The sequence below is a fragment of the Phaenicophaeus curvirostris genome, chromosome 21 (assembly GCF_032191515.1).
Source record: "Phaenicophaeus curvirostris isolate KB17595 chromosome 21, BPBGC_Pcur_1.0, whole genome shotgun sequence".
Classification (NCBI taxonomy): Eukaryota; Metazoa; Chordata; class Aves; order Cuculiformes; family Cuculidae; genus Phaenicophaeus; species Phaenicophaeus curvirostris.
In genome coordinates this window covers 10248093-10263965 of record NC_091412.1, presented here as the reverse complement: position 1 = coordinate 10263965, position 15873 = coordinate 10248093, and the positions used below count along the sequence as shown (strand labels likewise).

The 15873-nt window shown below is 62.4% G+C and overlaps 4 protein-coding genes and 2 non-coding genes across 6 annotated transcripts; 4 read left to right on the top strand and 2 right to left on the bottom strand.

Moving 5' to 3' along the window:
* Positions 1–338: 338 nt before the first annotated feature.
* On the bottom strand, positions 339–3090 carry PROCA1 (protein interacting with cyclin A1). Its single transcript, XM_069874368.1, has 4 exons — positions 2892–3090; positions 1293–1425; positions 1071–1205; positions 339–780 (listed from the first exon to the last, which is right to left on the bottom strand). The coding sequence occupies exons 1-4, from the start codon at positions 3088–3090 to the stop codon at positions 339–341; spliced, it is 909 nt and encodes a 302-aa protein (XP_069730469.1).
* A 1529-nt stretch (positions 3091–4619) lies between these two features.
* On the top strand, positions 4620–6152 carry LOC138729718 (adenine phosphoribosyltransferase-like). The gene is made up of 5 exons (XM_069874176.1): positions 4620–4835; positions 4961–5054; positions 5402–5548; positions 5629–5724; positions 5813–6152. Exons 1-5 carry the CDS (start codon positions 4713–4715, stop codon positions 5938–5940), a joined length of 588 nt encoding a protein of 195 aa, XP_069730277.1. The 5' UTR covers positions 4620–4712; the 3' UTR covers positions 5941–6152.
* Positions 6153–6188: 36 nt separating this feature from the next.
* Positions 6189–10120, bottom strand: RAB34 (RAB34, member RAS oncogene family). Its single transcript, XM_069874172.1, has 11 exons — positions 10055–10120; positions 8906–9022; positions 8720–8811; positions 8265–8330; positions 7962–8063; positions 7827–7891; positions 7704–7755; positions 6841–6922; positions 6668–6758; positions 6474–6581; positions 6189–6391 (listed from the first exon to the last, which is right to left on the bottom strand). The coding sequence occupies exons 2-11, from the start codon at positions 8957–8959 to the stop codon at positions 6324–6326; spliced, it is 780 nt and encodes a 259-aa protein (XP_069730273.1). The 5' UTR covers positions 8960–9022; positions 10055–10120; the 3' UTR covers positions 6189–6323.
* Positions 10121–10353: 233 nt separating this feature from the next.
* RPL23A (ribosomal protein L23a) lies at positions 10354–13525 on the top strand. Its single transcript, XM_069874064.1, has 5 exons — positions 10354–10471; positions 11369–11549; positions 11871–12047; positions 12449–12518; positions 13460–13525. Exons 1-5 carry the CDS (start codon positions 10447–10449, stop codon positions 13472–13474), a joined length of 468 nt encoding a protein of 155 aa, XP_069730165.1. The 5' UTR covers positions 10354–10446; the 3' UTR covers positions 13475–13525.
* On the top strand, positions 11705–11782 carry LOC138729841 (small nucleolar RNA Z17). The gene has a single exon (XR_011338962.1). It is a non-coding gene; the product is annotated as a small nucleolar RNA Z17 (small nucleolar RNA).
* LOC138729852 (small nucleolar RNA SNORD42) lies at positions 12307–12373 on the top strand. The gene has a single exon (XR_011338973.1). It is a non-coding gene; the product is annotated as a small nucleolar RNA SNORD42 (small nucleolar RNA).
* Positions 13526–15873: the final 2348 nt, after the last annotated feature.

Sequence of the window (15873 nt, the reverse complement as noted above, 5' to 3'; positions counted from 1 at the left end):
CATTAACTTGATCCTCCAGAGAAATCCACCCCGGGGAGCTGGAGCTCAACCATCTGTGGCAGAGGAGCTAAAATCGGGGCTGTGCCCCGTGCTGGCCTGGGGACAGAAGCCGTGTCCCCAGCCAGAGCAGCGACTCACCCTCCCCGGTGCCCTGGGAGGTGGTGGGAGCGATGAGGAACAGCTCAGACCCCCTCACTACCCACCCCCGGCTCCTGGGTGCTCCCAACCACAGCCCCACAAGTCGGATTAACCCTGGGATTCTCCACGGAGACGCTGCCACGCCGTCTGCTCGAACACCCAGCTTTATTGCGCAGCCAAACCCTTGTGCGGGGCGGGAGTCAGGGCCGCGGGGCTCCCGCGGGCTCTGCCTCAGCTTTGCTTTTCAGCCTCTTCTTTCTGCTCCTCTCCTTCCTCCTCCTCTTCCCGCTGGCAGGGGGGTCTGGGTCCCTGCCCAAGCCCTCCCGCGCTGGCGCATCACTCAGGACGGCGTTGGCCAACGGCAGGACCTGTGGGTCCTGCCCCACGGCTGCAGGATGGCTCAGCTCCCAATTTCTGGCAAGGCCCTTCTTTTCCACACTTTTCTCCTTCTTTTTCTTATCTTTCTTCTTCCCCTTCCTCTCTTTCTTGGCTGCTTTGGGGTGGGAAGGCGCGTGCTGCTCCGCTGGGGGGCTCAGAGGGACCCCCACGGGCCTCGCCGCCCTGTCGATCAGCTCCCCGCCGAACTCGTAGAGCACCGGCTCCCTGGGCACCGCGACGGCCACCGTGTTGTACGCCTTGCACCTGCAGAGAGCGAGGAGGAAAAAATTAGGAAAAAATTTTTCATGGAAAGGGTCATTGGTCCCTGGCAGAGGCTGCCCAGGGAGGGGGTTGAGTCCCCTTCCCTGGAGGGGTTTATGGGATGGGTGGACGAGGCGCTGAGGGACGTGGTTTAATGTTTGATAGGAATGGTTGGACTCTATGATCCGGTGGGTCCTTTCCAACCTGGTGATTCTGTGATTCTATGAGGCTCGGGGCGAGCTGAGCCCCAGCGGGGCTGGCTGGGGGGGTTCCCCGCGGCGGAGGGCACTCACCAGACGTAGAGGTAGGGCTCCACGCACTCCTCCTTGTAGGTGAACTCGAAGCAGGGCACTTGGATGACGTTGAAGAAAGCCTGACCCACCACGCGCGAGGCCGTGTCGTTGACGCGCCGCAGGCAATCCCTCAACCTGCCAAGGGGCGACGGGGCTCAGCGGGGGCTCCTGGGGGGCTGGATCCCCTCCTCTCCTAGGAGGGAGGGATGGCGGGGCGCTCACCTGCGGTCGCAGTCGCAGTGGCTGATGGTGTGCCAGCGCAGGTTGCGGTACCCGTAGCGCGAGGTGAAGGGGTGGATGACGTGCTGGCAGTGGTCGTGGTCCCGGCAGCACCGATCCGTGTCACGGTGCTCTCCTGCAGGGCAGGCACGGGCTGCGGGCAGGGCTGGGGGCACCGCGCGGCGCGGGATGGGGCTGGGATCGGGGCTGGATTTGGCTTGGGATCGTGGCTGGATGGGGCTGGGATCGGAGTTGGATTGGGGTTGGGATTGGGGCTGGAATCGGGGTTGGATTGGGGTTGGGATCGGGGCTGGGATCGGAGTTGGATTGGGGCTGGGATTGGGGCTGGGATCGGGGTTGGATTGGGGTTGGGATTGGGGCTGGGATCGGGGTTGGATTGGGGCTGGGATTGGGGCTGGGATCAGGGTTGGATTGGGGTTGGGATTGGGGCTGGGATCGGGGTTGGATTGGGGCTGGGATTGGGGCTGGGATCGGGGTTGGATTGGGGTTGGGATCGGGGCTGGATTGGGGCTGAGCTGAGCTGGGATTAGAATAGATCGAACTGAGAGAGGACTGGGATCGGACTGGACCTGGGCTGCATCAGCAGCACGGTGGGGATGAGATGGATGCTGGGCTGGGATCAGGATGGGAACCAGGACTGGACCAGGTCCAAGAGAAGGACCAGTCTGGGATCAGGACAGGGATGGGGACTGGACCAGGTTGGACTTGTGTGAACTAGGACTGGGATGGGGATGACAACAGGAGCAGGATGGACTAGGGACCAGACTGGGGACGGAGAGTGAATCAAGACTGGACCAGCACCAGGATGGGACCAGGTTGGACCAGCCCTGTGACGGGGACTTCACAGAGACGACCCGGTGGGCTGGGACTGCACTGGGACAGACTGGGACTGAACTAGAGTAGGAACGGGGACTGGAACGGGGCTGGAGCGGAGGGGAGACGCAGCGGGCTGGGGATGGGATGGGATGGGATGGGATGGGATGGGATGGGATGGGATGGGATGGGATGGGATGGGATGGGATAGGATGGGGCAGCACTGGGTTTGGGGAGGGGAGAGGATGGGATGAAGTAAGACAGTGTGGAATGGGGATGGGATGGGGTGGAATGGCATCGGATGGGGTGGGAAGGGGTAGCATCGGGCTGGGAAAGGAAGGGGATGGAGAAGCACCAGGCTGGGGAGGGGATGGGGATGGGGATGGGGATGGGGATGGGAATTGGAATGGGGATGGGAATGGGGATGGGGATGGGATGGGGATGGGGATGTGGTGTGATGGGGATGGGATGGGATGGGGATGGGGATGGGATGGGGTGTGATGGGGATGGGATGAGGTGTGATGGGGTGTGATGGGGATGGGATGAGGTGTGATGGGGTGTGATGGGGATGGGATGGGGATGGGGATGGGATGGGGTGGGATGGGGATGGATGCCGGGGCCAGGCAGCCCCTTACCCAGCTGGGATGGGATGGGGATGGGATGTGGTGTGATGGGGATGGGGTGTGATGGGGATGGGGTGGGATGGGGTGTGATGGGGATGGGGTGGGGTGGGATGGGGATGGATGCCGGGGCCAGGCAGCCCCTTACCCAGCTGCTCGTAGGCGTCCGCGTTGCTGCCGGCCCCGCACCACAGCGTCCCGGGGTAGGTGAGGCCGCGGCGGGCGCGGGGTCGCTCCGGAGGGGCCGCTCCGGTGCCCGGGGCCGCTGCCACCAGCACCAGCAGCAGCAGGAGGAGGAGGAGGAGGAGGAGGAGGAGGCGGCGGCCGAGCAGCCCCGGGACGCCCATGGCGAGGCGCTGCCCGAGCCGCGGAGCCGCTTTATAGCGCGGAGCGACCCCCCCGGCGGCTCCGAGCGGCCCCGGGACGGGACGGGGACGGGGGGGCCGCCCCGCCGGCAGGGGAGGCTCCGGGACCGCGGCCCCAGCCCGTGGATGCTCCCTACAGCTCCTCATCCCCAGCCCGTGGATGCTCCCTGCAGCTCCACATCCCCGGCCCATGGATGCTCCCTACAGCTCCACATCCCCGGCCCATGGATGGTCCCTGCAGCTCCGTGTCCCCATCCCGTGGATGCCTCCTGCAGCTCCGTTTCTCCATCCCATGGATGTTCCCTGCAGCTCCATGTCCATTTCCCACAGGTGCTCCCTGCAGCTCCATGTCCCCAATCCTTTGGGTGCTCCCTGCAGCTCCACATCCCCATCCCATGGATGCTCCCTGCAGCTCTAGATCTCTGTCGCATGGATGTTCCCTGCAGCTCCTTTCTCCATCCCACAGGTGCTCCCTGCAGCTCCGTGTCCCAAATCCTGTGGGTGCTCCCTGCAGCTCCATTTCTCAATCCCACAGGTGCTCCCAGCAACAACTTTCTCCATCCCACGGGTGCTCTCTGCAGCTCCGTGTCCCCATCCCGTGGATGCCTCCTGCAGCTCCATTTCTCCATCCCACGGATGTTCCCTACAGCTCCACATTCCCATCCCACAGGTGCTCCCTGCATCTCCTTTCTTCATCCCATGGATGCTCCTGCAGCTCCATTTCTCTATCCCAAGAATGTTCCCTGCAGCTCCATATCCTCATCCCACAGGTGCTCCCAGCAGCTCCATTTCTCCATCCTACAGATGCTCCCTGCAGCTCCATTTCTCCATCCTACGGCTGCTCCCTGCAGCTCCATGCCCCAAATCCTCTGGGTGCTCCCTGCAGCTCCTTGCTCCATCCCATGTATGCTCCCTGCAGCGCCGTGTCCCCATCCCACAGGTGCTCCCTGCAGCCCCACATCCCACCCCACGGATGCTCCCTGTAGTCCTCGTCCCTGTCCCATGAACGCTCCCCATGTCCCATCCCAGGGACGCCCTGCGGTGCCCAAGGTCTCGCTCCCTTGGCTGCCTCCCCTTCCAGGGAGCCCATTGACAACCCAGGCACGGACATGGGCAGCCGAGGAATCTTTCTCTTGGCAGGGCAGGACGGTGCCCGCACACCCTGACGGGGACGTGCTCAGCCTCCCAAGTCCCTGGCGCTGCCCGGGACCACGAGGCTGCCCCCTCAGCACCACCTCAGCTTGCTGACGCATCCCCCCACGGGGCACCGAGGGCACCGTGCGGCTCCTCGGCTCCATTGGGTGCTGAGGACACCCAACGCGGGGTGCAAACCCAGCCCGGTTGGGGTAGCAGAGCCCACGGGGTCATGCTGGCAGGGCACCCGCCTGGCACCAGCCGCGGGCGCTGCTGGCCGAGGGCGCTGGCAGGTGCCCAGCACCGCGGGGGCTGCCCCGGCTCAGCTGTCGCTGTCGGTGACGCTCCCCGTGACCGTCCCGCTCGGCTCGGCCGCGTCGCCGGCACCCACGTACGGAGCCGACGCGGGTGCCCAGGGACCCCAGGGTGCCCGCGTGTTGGGGTGCAGCGACCCACGAGGAGCCCCGCGCATGGACCTGAGCCACGTCCCCGCCGCCCGGGAGAAGGGCTGGTACCTGGCGCTCATGGCCCCCAACGTCAAGGGTCCCAACTACGCCTGGCTCGACCCCTCGCGCCTCTACTGCCACCCGCAAGTACCCAGCGCTGAAGGGGGTGCCCGGCTGGGCCGTGGCTCCGCGGGGCTGTGGGGGCGCCGGCCGTGCCCCCCGGGTGCCTGCGATGGGGTGTGGGTACCCAGCCCCCCCCGATGTCTCCCCAGGGCTTGCAGGACTGCGTGGCCGAGCTGCTGCAGCCCTTCCAGGGCGACCCCATCGACATGGTGGCCGGCATCGACGCCATGGGCTTCATCCTGGGTGAGCAGGGGTGCGAGCGAGCACAGGGTCCCCGTCCCTCATCCCCACGGGGTCACAGAACCACTAGATTGGAAAGGACCCACCGGATCATCGAGTCCAACCATTCCCATCAATCACTAACCCATGTCCCTCAGCGCCTCGTCCACCCGTCCCTTAAACCCCTCCAGGGAAGGGGACTCAACCCCCTCCCTGGGCAGCCTCTGACAGGGACCAATCACCCTTTCCATGAAAAATTTTTTCCTAATGTCCAGCCTGACCCTCCCCTGGTGGAGCTTGAGGCCATTCCCTCGCGTCCCCTGTCCCTTGGGAGAAGAGCCCAGCTCTGAGGGTGCCGTGCCCCCCTCCAGGTGCTGCCGCAGCCGCCACGCTGCGCAAAGGCTTCCTGGCCATCCGGAAAGCCGGACACCTCTGCGTGCAGACGGTGACCCAGCCCTACACCGACTACTCGGGCCGAGAGAAGGTGATGGAGGTCCGCACCGATGTCATCTCACCGGGTGAGCCACGCTGGGGCTGGGATGGCGGGGCTGGGGGTGCCGGCGCGGGCAGCGGGTGCTCAGCCTGTGCCCCCTCGCAGGGCTGCGCGTCCTCCTCGTGGACCAGTGGGTGGAAACCGGGGGCACCATGCGAGCGGCCATCCAGCTGGTGGAGCGGCTCGGGGGGGTCGTGGCAGGTAGGAGGGGGTGTCTGCCGGGGCACCCTGGGGGGCAGCAGCGTCCCCGTGCCGGGCGGCGCTGAGCCCCTCGCCCCGCGTCCCGCAGGCGTCGCTGCCATCTGCATCGAGGACAGCGAGGGCGCGCGGTGGATCCGGGAGCGCTACAAGTGCGCTCACTGCGTCCCCCCACACCTGCAGCCCCGCTTCGACCACCACCAGCTGGGCTGGGACTGATGTTGGGGGGCTAGCACCCCGCTTGTCCCCCCCACAGCCTCTCCGAGGGCGCAGGACTGCTGGCTCTGGGGGGCAAGGATGCCCAGGACACCCACCGCTCCGTTTGCTTCTCGCTTCCCAGAGATGCCGCCCCTGAGCCTGGGGGGGCTGCGCTGGGGGGCAGAGGAGCCCCAAGCCTTTCTTAAAAAGCATATAAAAAGGTTTTATTAAGAAAAACAGGAGCCCGGGGGCATCTCCTGCGAGCGGCGCCTGGGTTTGCATAGCTAAGGGAGCCACCTGGGTGCTCCTGCCCACCCCAGTGGGGGGACAAGGGGGCTGGGGGTGGCTTCTCGGGGCCAGCCAGGGCCACCCCTCTTTGGTGCGGAGCCGGGAGCGCAGCGGGCTCACTGGCAGCACTTGGGTTTCTTGCGGGCTGCCGGCAGGTACAAGTCGCTCTCGTTGCCGCTGATCCCTGCGGGGACACAGGGAGTAGGATTTGGGGGTGCGGGGGGGTATCGGGGGGCGCCCGCGCGGGGCCGCCCGGGGCTACTCACGCACGGTGTCGCCGATCTTGCGGGCGCCGCTGCGCTCCAGCTCGGCCAGGACGCTGCTCTCGAAGGTGAGCGCTGCCACGCGGAAGAAGAAATCCCGCACGTTCTCCCCTGCCCCGGAGGAGGAGAGCCCCTCAGTGACCCCTCGTCCGGCCGCGTGTCGGGGTCCGCGTCCCCCTGGCCAGCCGGGGACCCACCGGTGAGCGAGGAGACGGCCCAGTACTCCGCTTGCATCTCCTGGGCCACCTTGAGAGCGTCTTTCTCCATCAGGCTGTACTGCGCCGGCGTCTGCAACCGAGCCAGGTTGGGGGGTGGGTGATGAGGACGCCCCCACCGAGCTGGGGCCCCGTGGGAAGGGGGACGCACTCACGCTCAGGTCCTTCTTGGAGCCCACCAAGAAGAGGATGACGTTGGATGGGTCGTTCTCCTTCAGGGCGTCAGCCAGCCACTGCCTGCAAGGTGGCCGAGAAGGACAATGGTATCTTGGATCATATCAGACACGGCGTGACCAGCAGGGCCAGGGAGGTTCTTCTCCCTCTGGACTCGGCCCTGGGGAGGCCGCTTCTCGAATCCTGGGGTCAGTTCTGGGCCCTCACCACAAGAAGGATGTTGAGGCTCTGGAGCGAGTCCAGAGAAGAGCAACGAAGCTGGTGAGGGGGCTGGAGATGTTCTCCAGCCTTATGAGGAATAGTTGAGAGAGCTGGGGGGGTTTAGCCTGGAGAAGAGGAGGCTGAGGGGAGACCTCATTGCTCTCTGCAACTCCCTGAAAGGAGGTTGTGGAGAGGAGGGAGCTGGGCTCTTCTCCCAAGGGCCAGGGGACAGGACGAGAGGGAATGGCCTCAAGCTCCACCAGGGGAGGGTCAGGCTGGACATTAGGAAAAAAATTTCACAGAAAGGGTGATTGGTCCCTGGCAGAGGCTGCCCAGGGAGGGGGTTGAGTCCCCTTCCCTGGAGGGGTTTAAGGGCCGGGTGGACGAGGCGCTGAGGGACATGGGTTAGTGATTGATGGGAATGGTTGGACTCGATGACCCAGAGGGTCTTTTCCAACCTGGTGATTCCATGATTCTATGGTTCTAAGGGCCACTGTCACTGTCACTGGCTGGTGGCTCCCGGCCAGGCACTGCCCACTCCCTCGCACCCTTGGGTGTCCTCCTGTCTGTCTCCCCTCTCTCCACCCCCTCCCACCTCCCCACGCACTCATCCCTGGTCCCACCTTGGCCGCGCGTCACCCACCGTGTGTGCTCCAGGGACGCCACGTCGTTGACATCGAAGACGATGACGATGGCTGAGGAAGGAACAGGGGGGTGACACGGTGACAGGGACGACTGGTGAGGGGGGACGCGGTGGGGACCTCACCTTGTGCTCCCCGGTAGTAGGTGGAGGCGATGCACTTGAAGCGCTCCTGACCTGCCGTGTCCCACCTGGGGGGAGGCGGAAGGTGACGGGGTGGCCCCGCGGGGGCGTGCGGGGAGGGGTCCAGTCCCTACTCACAGCTGCAGGCTGAAGGGCACCCCCAGCACCTCGAAACGCTCCATCTCGAAATCCACCCCGATGGTCGCCTTGTAGTTCTTGTCGAAGGTGTCCTTGCAGAAGCTGGGGGGGGGACATGGGTGTCAGCAGCCCCCAACCCCACCACGTCCCCTCCCTGGGGCTCGCTGCCCCCCATCCCAGGGGTGCCGAGCGCCGGAGTCCAGCCGGAGCCAGGCTCAGCCCAAGGCATCACTCCCCTTTTCTTTTTGGGGGGGTCTCTCCCCTTGCCCCCCCCTCTCTGGAGGTTGGGGGCGGTCCCGTTACCGGTTGATCAAGCAGGTCTTCCCCACCGAGAGGTCGCCCACCACGATGATCTTGGAGATCTTGAAGCTGCAGGGCAGGGGGACGCGCGGCCGCTCAGTGTGGCGGGGGGGGTCCCTGTTTGCCTCCCCCCCACAACCAGCCCCACAGGGAGGCGACTCCATGGGGTGAGGGGGTGTCACCCCACAGCCCCCCGTGTCCCGCAGTGCCCCACAATCCAACTTTCCCACTTCGCCACCAGCTGCAGCTCAGCCTGGACCCCCCCGTGTCCCCCCCATGTCCCCCCCGTGCTGCATTCCTGCGCCGTGACGCAGGGCTCAGCGCTCAGCGCCGGCGGCCACGCGGCACGCGGACCCCCAACTGGGGCTGGTGGGGCTTGGGGACCCCCGTCACCGGCTTGGGGACCCCTGTCCCCCCCCTAGCTGCAGGGTGGGGGTCCCCCCGTCGCCCCAGCTCACCCCACGGTGCCCGTCCGCTGCTCCTGGCAGGCGCTGGCCACGCTGGCGTGGAAGGTGGGGCGTGCGTGCAGGGCGGCCTCCTTCCGAAAACACTGTTGGGGACACAAAAGGGGGACCCCGCTGGGACCTCGGGGCTCAGCCAGGTCCCCCCCCCCAGCCCTGGCCGCCCTCGTCCCCTTGGCTCACCGGGGGCAGGTCGCCGATGACCCTGTCCCTGCGGACCGGAGCCAGCACGTTCATCGTCCCACCAGGTCGCCCAGGTGGCCGGAGGGAGCGGGGACGGACCAAGGGTCACCTCGAGCCCTGGGGACAAAGGGAGCATGGAGGTCCCCGCGCCCCAGGTGTCCCCACGCACAGCATCCTGGAATACGGCTGTCCCGGCGTCCAGCTGGCTCCATATCCCTGGGATACGACTGTCCCCACGTCCCTGCTTGTCCCTGCATCCCAGGCACCCCGAGATTCCCGAGTGTGGCTGTCCCCATGTCCCAGCCATCCCCACGCCGCTGCTCACCAGGGTGCCAATGTCCCCCTGTCTCCGCTGTCCCCGTGTCTCCGCTGTCCCCACATCCCAAGCTCAGGACAGCACACAGCCATCGCTGTGTCCCCCTGGTCCTCATGTCCCCACATCCCATTCTTCCCCATGTCCCTACCTGTCATCTCCTCCCCATGTCCCGCTGGTCCCCACGTTCCTTGTGTGCCTGTCCCTGTCTCCCACAGTCCCCGTGTCCCTGAGTGTCCCCGTTCCCAGGTCCCACCATCTCACCCCTGTGTCCCACCGGTCTCTGTGTGCCTGTCCCTGTGTCCCTCCATCCCATCTCCACGTCGACCAGTCCCCACATCCCCACTTGTCCCTGTCCCTGCATCCCATCATCCCCATGCACATCCATCCCTGTGTCCCATTGGTCCCCGCGTCCCTGTCCCCATGTCCCACCACCCCATCTCTGTGTCCCACTGGTCCCCACATCCCCACTTGTCCCTGCATCCCATTGTCCCCATGCACGCCCATCCCCATGTCCCACTGGTCCCCGTGTCCCTGTCCCCATGTCCCACCATCTCATCCCCGTGTCCCACTGGTCCCCATATCCCTGTCCCCAAGCCCCACCGTCTCATCCCAGTGCCCCACTGGTCCCCATATCCCTGTCCCTGTGTCCCACTGGTCCCCATATCCCTGTCCCCAAGCCCCATCATCTTATCCCGGTGTCCCTGTCCCCATATCCCTGTCCCCATGTCCCATCATCTCATCCTGGTGCCCCACTGGTCCCCACATCCCTGTCCCCGTGTCCCATCATCTCATCCCGCTGTCCCACTGGTCCCCGTGTCCCCGTTACCGCGAACCTCCCGGTGCCGGCAGCGCCGCCCGCCCAGCCCGGGGAGAAACCAGCCTCTTAGCCACTCCTCCAGGCACGGGGGAGTGGCCAGGACGCCGTTTCTCCCGGGGCTGGACCATCGCTTTGCTACCGACACGACAGGACCCGGTAACCACCCCCCACCGGGGCTCCTCCCGGTTCCCCCGCGGGGCAGCGGGGCGGGGGTGTGCGGCGGGACTACAACTCCCATGAGGCCCCGCGGTGCGCGACCACTCTGCGCATGCGCAGATGAGGCTGCTCGCAAGGACTACCGCTCCCGCTGGTATCGCGAGAGTTGGGGGCGGAGATCTCGCGGGATTTGGCGCTATAAGCCCGTGCGGCGGGGCGCGGGCGGCCCCTTTCGGCCTCCGCCTGGCCAAGATGGCGCCGAAGGCGAAGAAGGAGGGTGAGGGCCGGGGGCGGCGGGGCCTGGGCGTGCGGGCTGGGATCGTGGAGAGGCAGCGTTTAGGGTGCGGGGGGATAGCGGGGAGCCGGGCTGAGCGGTGTACGGGGGTGGCGAGACGGTGCTGGGCTCCCAGGCGCGTGGGGGTGGCGGGAGAGGCCTGCACGAGGGGGCCCGGCCCGGTTCCCTGAGAGGGTGAGGTGCCTAGAGAGCCCTCTGAGGGGGGAGATGATCGGGGGCTGGAGCACCTCTGTTATGAGGACAGGCTGAGAGAGAAGGGGTTGTTCAGCCTGGAGACAAGAAGGCTCCAAGGAGACCTTAAAGCAGCTTCCAGCACTGAAAGGGGATCCAGGAAAGCTGGAGTGGGACTTTCTACAAGGGCCTGGAGTGATAGGACATGGGGAAATGGCTTTAAATTGGAGGGGGAAGATTTAGATGAGACATTAGAAAGAAATTCTTCACAATGAGCGTGGGGAGGCCCTGGCCCAGGTTGCCCAGAGCAGGGGTGGCTGCCCCATCCCTGGAGGTGTCCAAGGCCAAGTTGGATGGGGCTTGGAGCAACTGGATCCAGTGGGAGGTGTCCCTGCCCATGGCAGGAGTTGGAACTGAGTGGGCTTTTGAGGCCTCTTCCAACCTAAACTATTCCATGACTCCAAGGAAGTGAGGGATTTGAGGGCGGAAATGAGTGTCCCTGCCTTTTGGTGAGGTGAGAGACTGCTTTTTTGGGGGGTGAGGGAGGATGTTGGGCATTCTGGGGTTGGCATTGGTTGGATCAGGGAGTGTGGATTGCTTGGAGGGGTCCTGTTCATTGACTGGGGAAGCCGTGGTCCGTTGGGGCAGGCAGGGGAGCATGTACCAGTTCTGCAGACCATGGTTGTGCTGACTGAGCTGTCCTTGCAGCGGTGCCTCCGAAGACAGAGGCAAAGGCTAAGGCGCTGAAGGCCAAGAAGGCCGTCCTGAAGGGGGTGCACAGTCACAAGAAGAAGAAGATCCGCACGTCGCCCACCTTCCGCAGGCCCAAGACCCTGCGACTCCGGCGGCAGCCCAAGTACCCTCGGAAGAGCGCCCCACGGAGAAACAAGTATGTGCGGGCTGTTGGGCCGTGCCCTGCTGCAGGGCTTGTGGGGTGGGGGCAGCCCCACGTTTGAGGAGGTGTGGGGACCTGCGGGACACCGTGCCGATGTGCTGCCCCTGGGAGCTGCGCACACACTTGGTGCCAGGATGGTGGGAATTTGGGGTGCAGGTGATGATGATTTTAAGCGACCAAAGCCTGAGAGTTTGTGATTAGAACTTTAATTTGGTGACTGATGCACCCCAAGCTTTCTTAGGTGGTACCTGAAAGCCTCTGAAGTGCAGAGACAGCATCTGCTGGCCTGTTAACCACATGGTCACTCTCCTGCAGGCTGGACCATTACGCCATTATCAAGTTCCCTCTGACCACAGAGTCGGCAATGAAGAAGATTGAGGATAACAACACCCTGGTTTTCATTGTCGATGTCAAGGCAAACAAGCACCAGATCAAACAGGCTGTCAAGAAGCTCTATGATATCGATGTGGCCAAGGTCAACACATTGATTAGGTGAGAAGCGGGGAGCATAGGCCTCTGGTTGGGTATGAGGTGCTTCCAGAGCCGCTTTTAGCAGAAAATAAGAACAAATGTGAGTGTCTGCGGCTTTGAGTGCCCCCAGGGAGTGTGGGATTAAGCTTTGTAGTGTTTTCAGTGTTAAAGTTTTGAGAAATGCAACTTGTGACTGCAGACACCTTAGTGGAAGCGGGAAATGTTGGCAGCCCAGAGGGTCGGCCTCATCAGGGAGCTCTTCTAACATGCAGGGAGTCTCGTGCAAGTGATGTAAACATTTTTTACCACTGAGTAAAGTGATGTTTCCAAAGGAACCACTGATGCACGCTGCTATAGCAGGAACGTGGAGCGGGTGGGAGAAGTTGTGTGCCTCTGTACTGATGCCTCCTTCTCCACTCTAGGCCTGATGGGGAGAAGAAGGCTTATGTCCGACTGGCTCCAGATTACGATGCACTGGATGTAGCCAACAAGGTGAGAAATGTTTGAAGCTTTGCGGCTCACATTGTCTTGTATCTCTGGCACTCGGTTGTTCTTCCTGGGGTACAGGTGAGGTACAGGTGTTTCTAGCACAGCAGCACTTCTGTGGAGCGTCCTTGTTGTTAGACAGGCTCCAAGTGTTCAGAAGCCAAGCCACATTGTCCAGCAAAATGCGATTCTGCCTGGGAAATCCTGAGGTTGGTTGGGAAAAGTTGCTGGGAGAGAATCGCTGCTGTTCCTCAGCTGTTTCAGGAAGGGCTCCGCTCCACAGGACTTCAGATACTCAAAGGGAACTGATAAGAACAACAGGGAAAAACTTTTTAGCAGGGCCTGTAGCAATGGGTTGAGGAGTAATGGTTTTGAACTGAAAGAGGAAAAGTTTAGGCTAGAGAATGGGAAGAAATTTTTCACGCTGAGGGTGGTGAAACCCTGGCCCACGCTGCCCCATGCCTGGAAACATTCAAGATTAGGTTGGATGGGGCTTTGTGCAACCTGATCCAGTTAAAGATGACCCCGCTCACTGCAGTGGTTGGACTGCATGACCTTTAAATATTCCTTCCAACCTGTTCTGTTACTAAAAGCTCCAGAGTATTGGCAGGGAGGATGCAGCAGCCGTCCTGCAGCTTCTGGGCTGGGACAGTGTTCGTCCTGGTGGCCTCAGAAGCAGTAGGTAGTTTAGTCCTGGATGTGGCTGAGGTGGACGAGAGGCAGGGGTGGTACAAGAGCAGCGGAATGGGGCTGTAGTTTAGCGCAGGGATCATCCTGGAGCAGATCTGTAAAGCAGCTGTGAGAGGCACTCACAGGCCTGGCAGGAAGAAGTCTCTTTGGAAGACAGGAATCCCAGGGAGATGCTGCCTTGGCAACGGTGTCTTTGGTGGAAGTTGTGCCTTTCTGCCGCTGCAACGTCTCTTTTAACGTGCTGTGCTTCTTTCCAGATTGGAATCATCTAAGCTGCGTCTACCGAGGACTGTACAGACAGGATAATAAACCCTGTGACACCACTAAGGGGCTCTTGTGTTTTGTGATAGCGTAGCCTGTGTGCAAGCAAGGGCCCAGCAAACTTTTGGGGCTTCATTTCAGTGAAGGGGGGGTCCTCCCTCCCTCCATGACACCGTGAGGGCAGAGTGCTGATCCATGAGAGAATTGCACAGAGGGCATCACTGCTCTGTGCCTGTGTGTGCTCTTCTGGATCTCTGATGTGTTCTGTCTGCTGCGAGTAGGCATCCATGAGGTGATGCAACCCTGAATCTTTAATATCTTTGTTCATCCGAGGCCTCTGGTGTCCTCTTTTGTTTCATTGCCCTGTGCAATTAGCTTGTGTTTGTGATTGGTGTCCTCGGTGTCCTACACGCTTCCTTCTGGAGCATGCGGCAGGCTGGTGAGTGCCCAGGAGGTGAGTAAACCCCAACAAAAACGTGTTTATGGATCAGATCTGGCGCCAGCGGAGTGTTGCAGTGTTTTCAGAGCTTATCAGCTCTTTGCTTGTGCTGTGGGCTTCTCTTGACGAACCCTCTGAGCTAATGACATCGCAGAGGCTTTCTGTGTGTGTTTTCTGACAGCATCGCTCATCTCTGCACTGCAGCATGTGATCACAGCTTGGTTTCCTGGACAATGTTCCTGTTCCCTTGCCTGTTTGTGCCCCTCATCAGGGCTGTTTCATACACAATGGTTTGGGTTGGAAGGGACCCCAGAACCCATCCAACCTGGCCTTGAACAGGGATGGGGCAGCCACCACTGCTCTGGGCAACCTGGGCCAGGGCCTCCCCACCTCAGCACCTCTTAAATTTGGCGATGAAAACTGGCTTTTCAAAGCACCTGGAGAGCCCCAAGAGCGCTGGGTGAGTGGGGAAGGGAGGTGAAGTACGGGTACGCCTTAGGGGCACTTGAACTTAAGTGCATGGTTAAACTGAGCTGAGGTGGTGAAAGCCCTGACCAAATATTGACTGGGGTAATTGAACTCCTGGGGCACATAGTTCCTTCAAGCCTCTTGCAGAGGGTGGTGGAGTCCTGGGGAAGGGACCTTGGTCAAGCTGGGCTACTGACACACAGTTGACCAAGACTGTGATCTGTTCTTTGAATGTCTCCAAGGATGGTGACTCCACAACCTCTCTAAACAGCCTGTGCTCAGTCCCTTGGCTCACAGTTAACTCCGTGTCCACCAGAACCCTCAGATCATAAAATCATGGGATGGCTGGGGTTGGAAGGGACCTCAAAGCCCATCCAGTTCCATCACCTACTATGTGCAGGAACACCTTCAGGTTGCTCCAAGCCACATCAGTGAGAGGTGTCCCTGCCCGTGGCAGGGGGTGAGACTGGATGGGCTTTAAGGTCCCTCCTGACCCAAATCATTCCAGGATTCCATGATTTTACTTCCCAAACACTTGCTTCTTGCTCCAGGCTGGAAGCCAGGAGAAGAACTGGGGGGAGCTGAGCTCCTTGCTTTGGCAAGCCTTGTTGTGCCTGACTCTCCCACACTGCTGTGGGAGCATCGCTGGTCCCCCTGTGACCTGGGGCAGAGCGGTGTGCTCTCCGTGTGGAGAGACCACCATGTGGGATGCCAGCCCCGTGGGGTGATTCCCAGCTCTCTGGAGGGAGGGAACATGATTCCCCCACCACTCCCACGTAATCACTGACTTATTTCAACCTGCCTCTGCCTGAGCTGGGCTGATGGTGGGGTTTCTAGGATGGATCCTGCCCTAGAGCAGGGTTCATCCAAGCCTCACTGCTTTCTGCCAGTCCATGTGTGGTCCCAGAGCTCTCACGTCAGCAGGATTTACCCTGCTGGCGCTCCACAGGACCGGCTGGGCTGGTTCTGGCCTCGCTCCCCCAGGGAGCAGAGCCCCCCTCTCTCCTCCCACCGCTCTGAGGGTGCTGCTGGAGGCAGCTCGGTGCTGCTGCTGTAGGAGAGGGCCCAGCGCCTGCGCTGGTGAAGATGGCTCCGGGGGGATGTGAGCGTGCAGCAGTCTTCCAGGAAGAGCCTGTGCCCTCACGGGGCTTTTTTCCATGCCAGCTCCACTTCACGTGGCTGCCGGGTGAGTCATGCAGTCCAGCCAGGCTCCTTGCCACCAGGTCAGGGATGCTCCAGTACCTCTCTGACTTCTTCCCCTGCTCCCTGCGCAGCCCGGGGGCTCTGGAAGAGCCAGATGAGTGAGGAGGAGCAGAGACACCCATCCGTGGGAGGGATGTGGTCTTGCTATTCAAGGCTCAGCACGGTGCAGCTGGGCTGGTAGGTCCCAGCAGGCTTGAGGGCATCCCTGGAGGGTCCCTGGAACAAAGCGAGCAGCAGAAATATGCCCTCTCCCTTCCCAAGGACTGCCAGCCCTCCACTGGGAACAGGGGCACGTCCTTT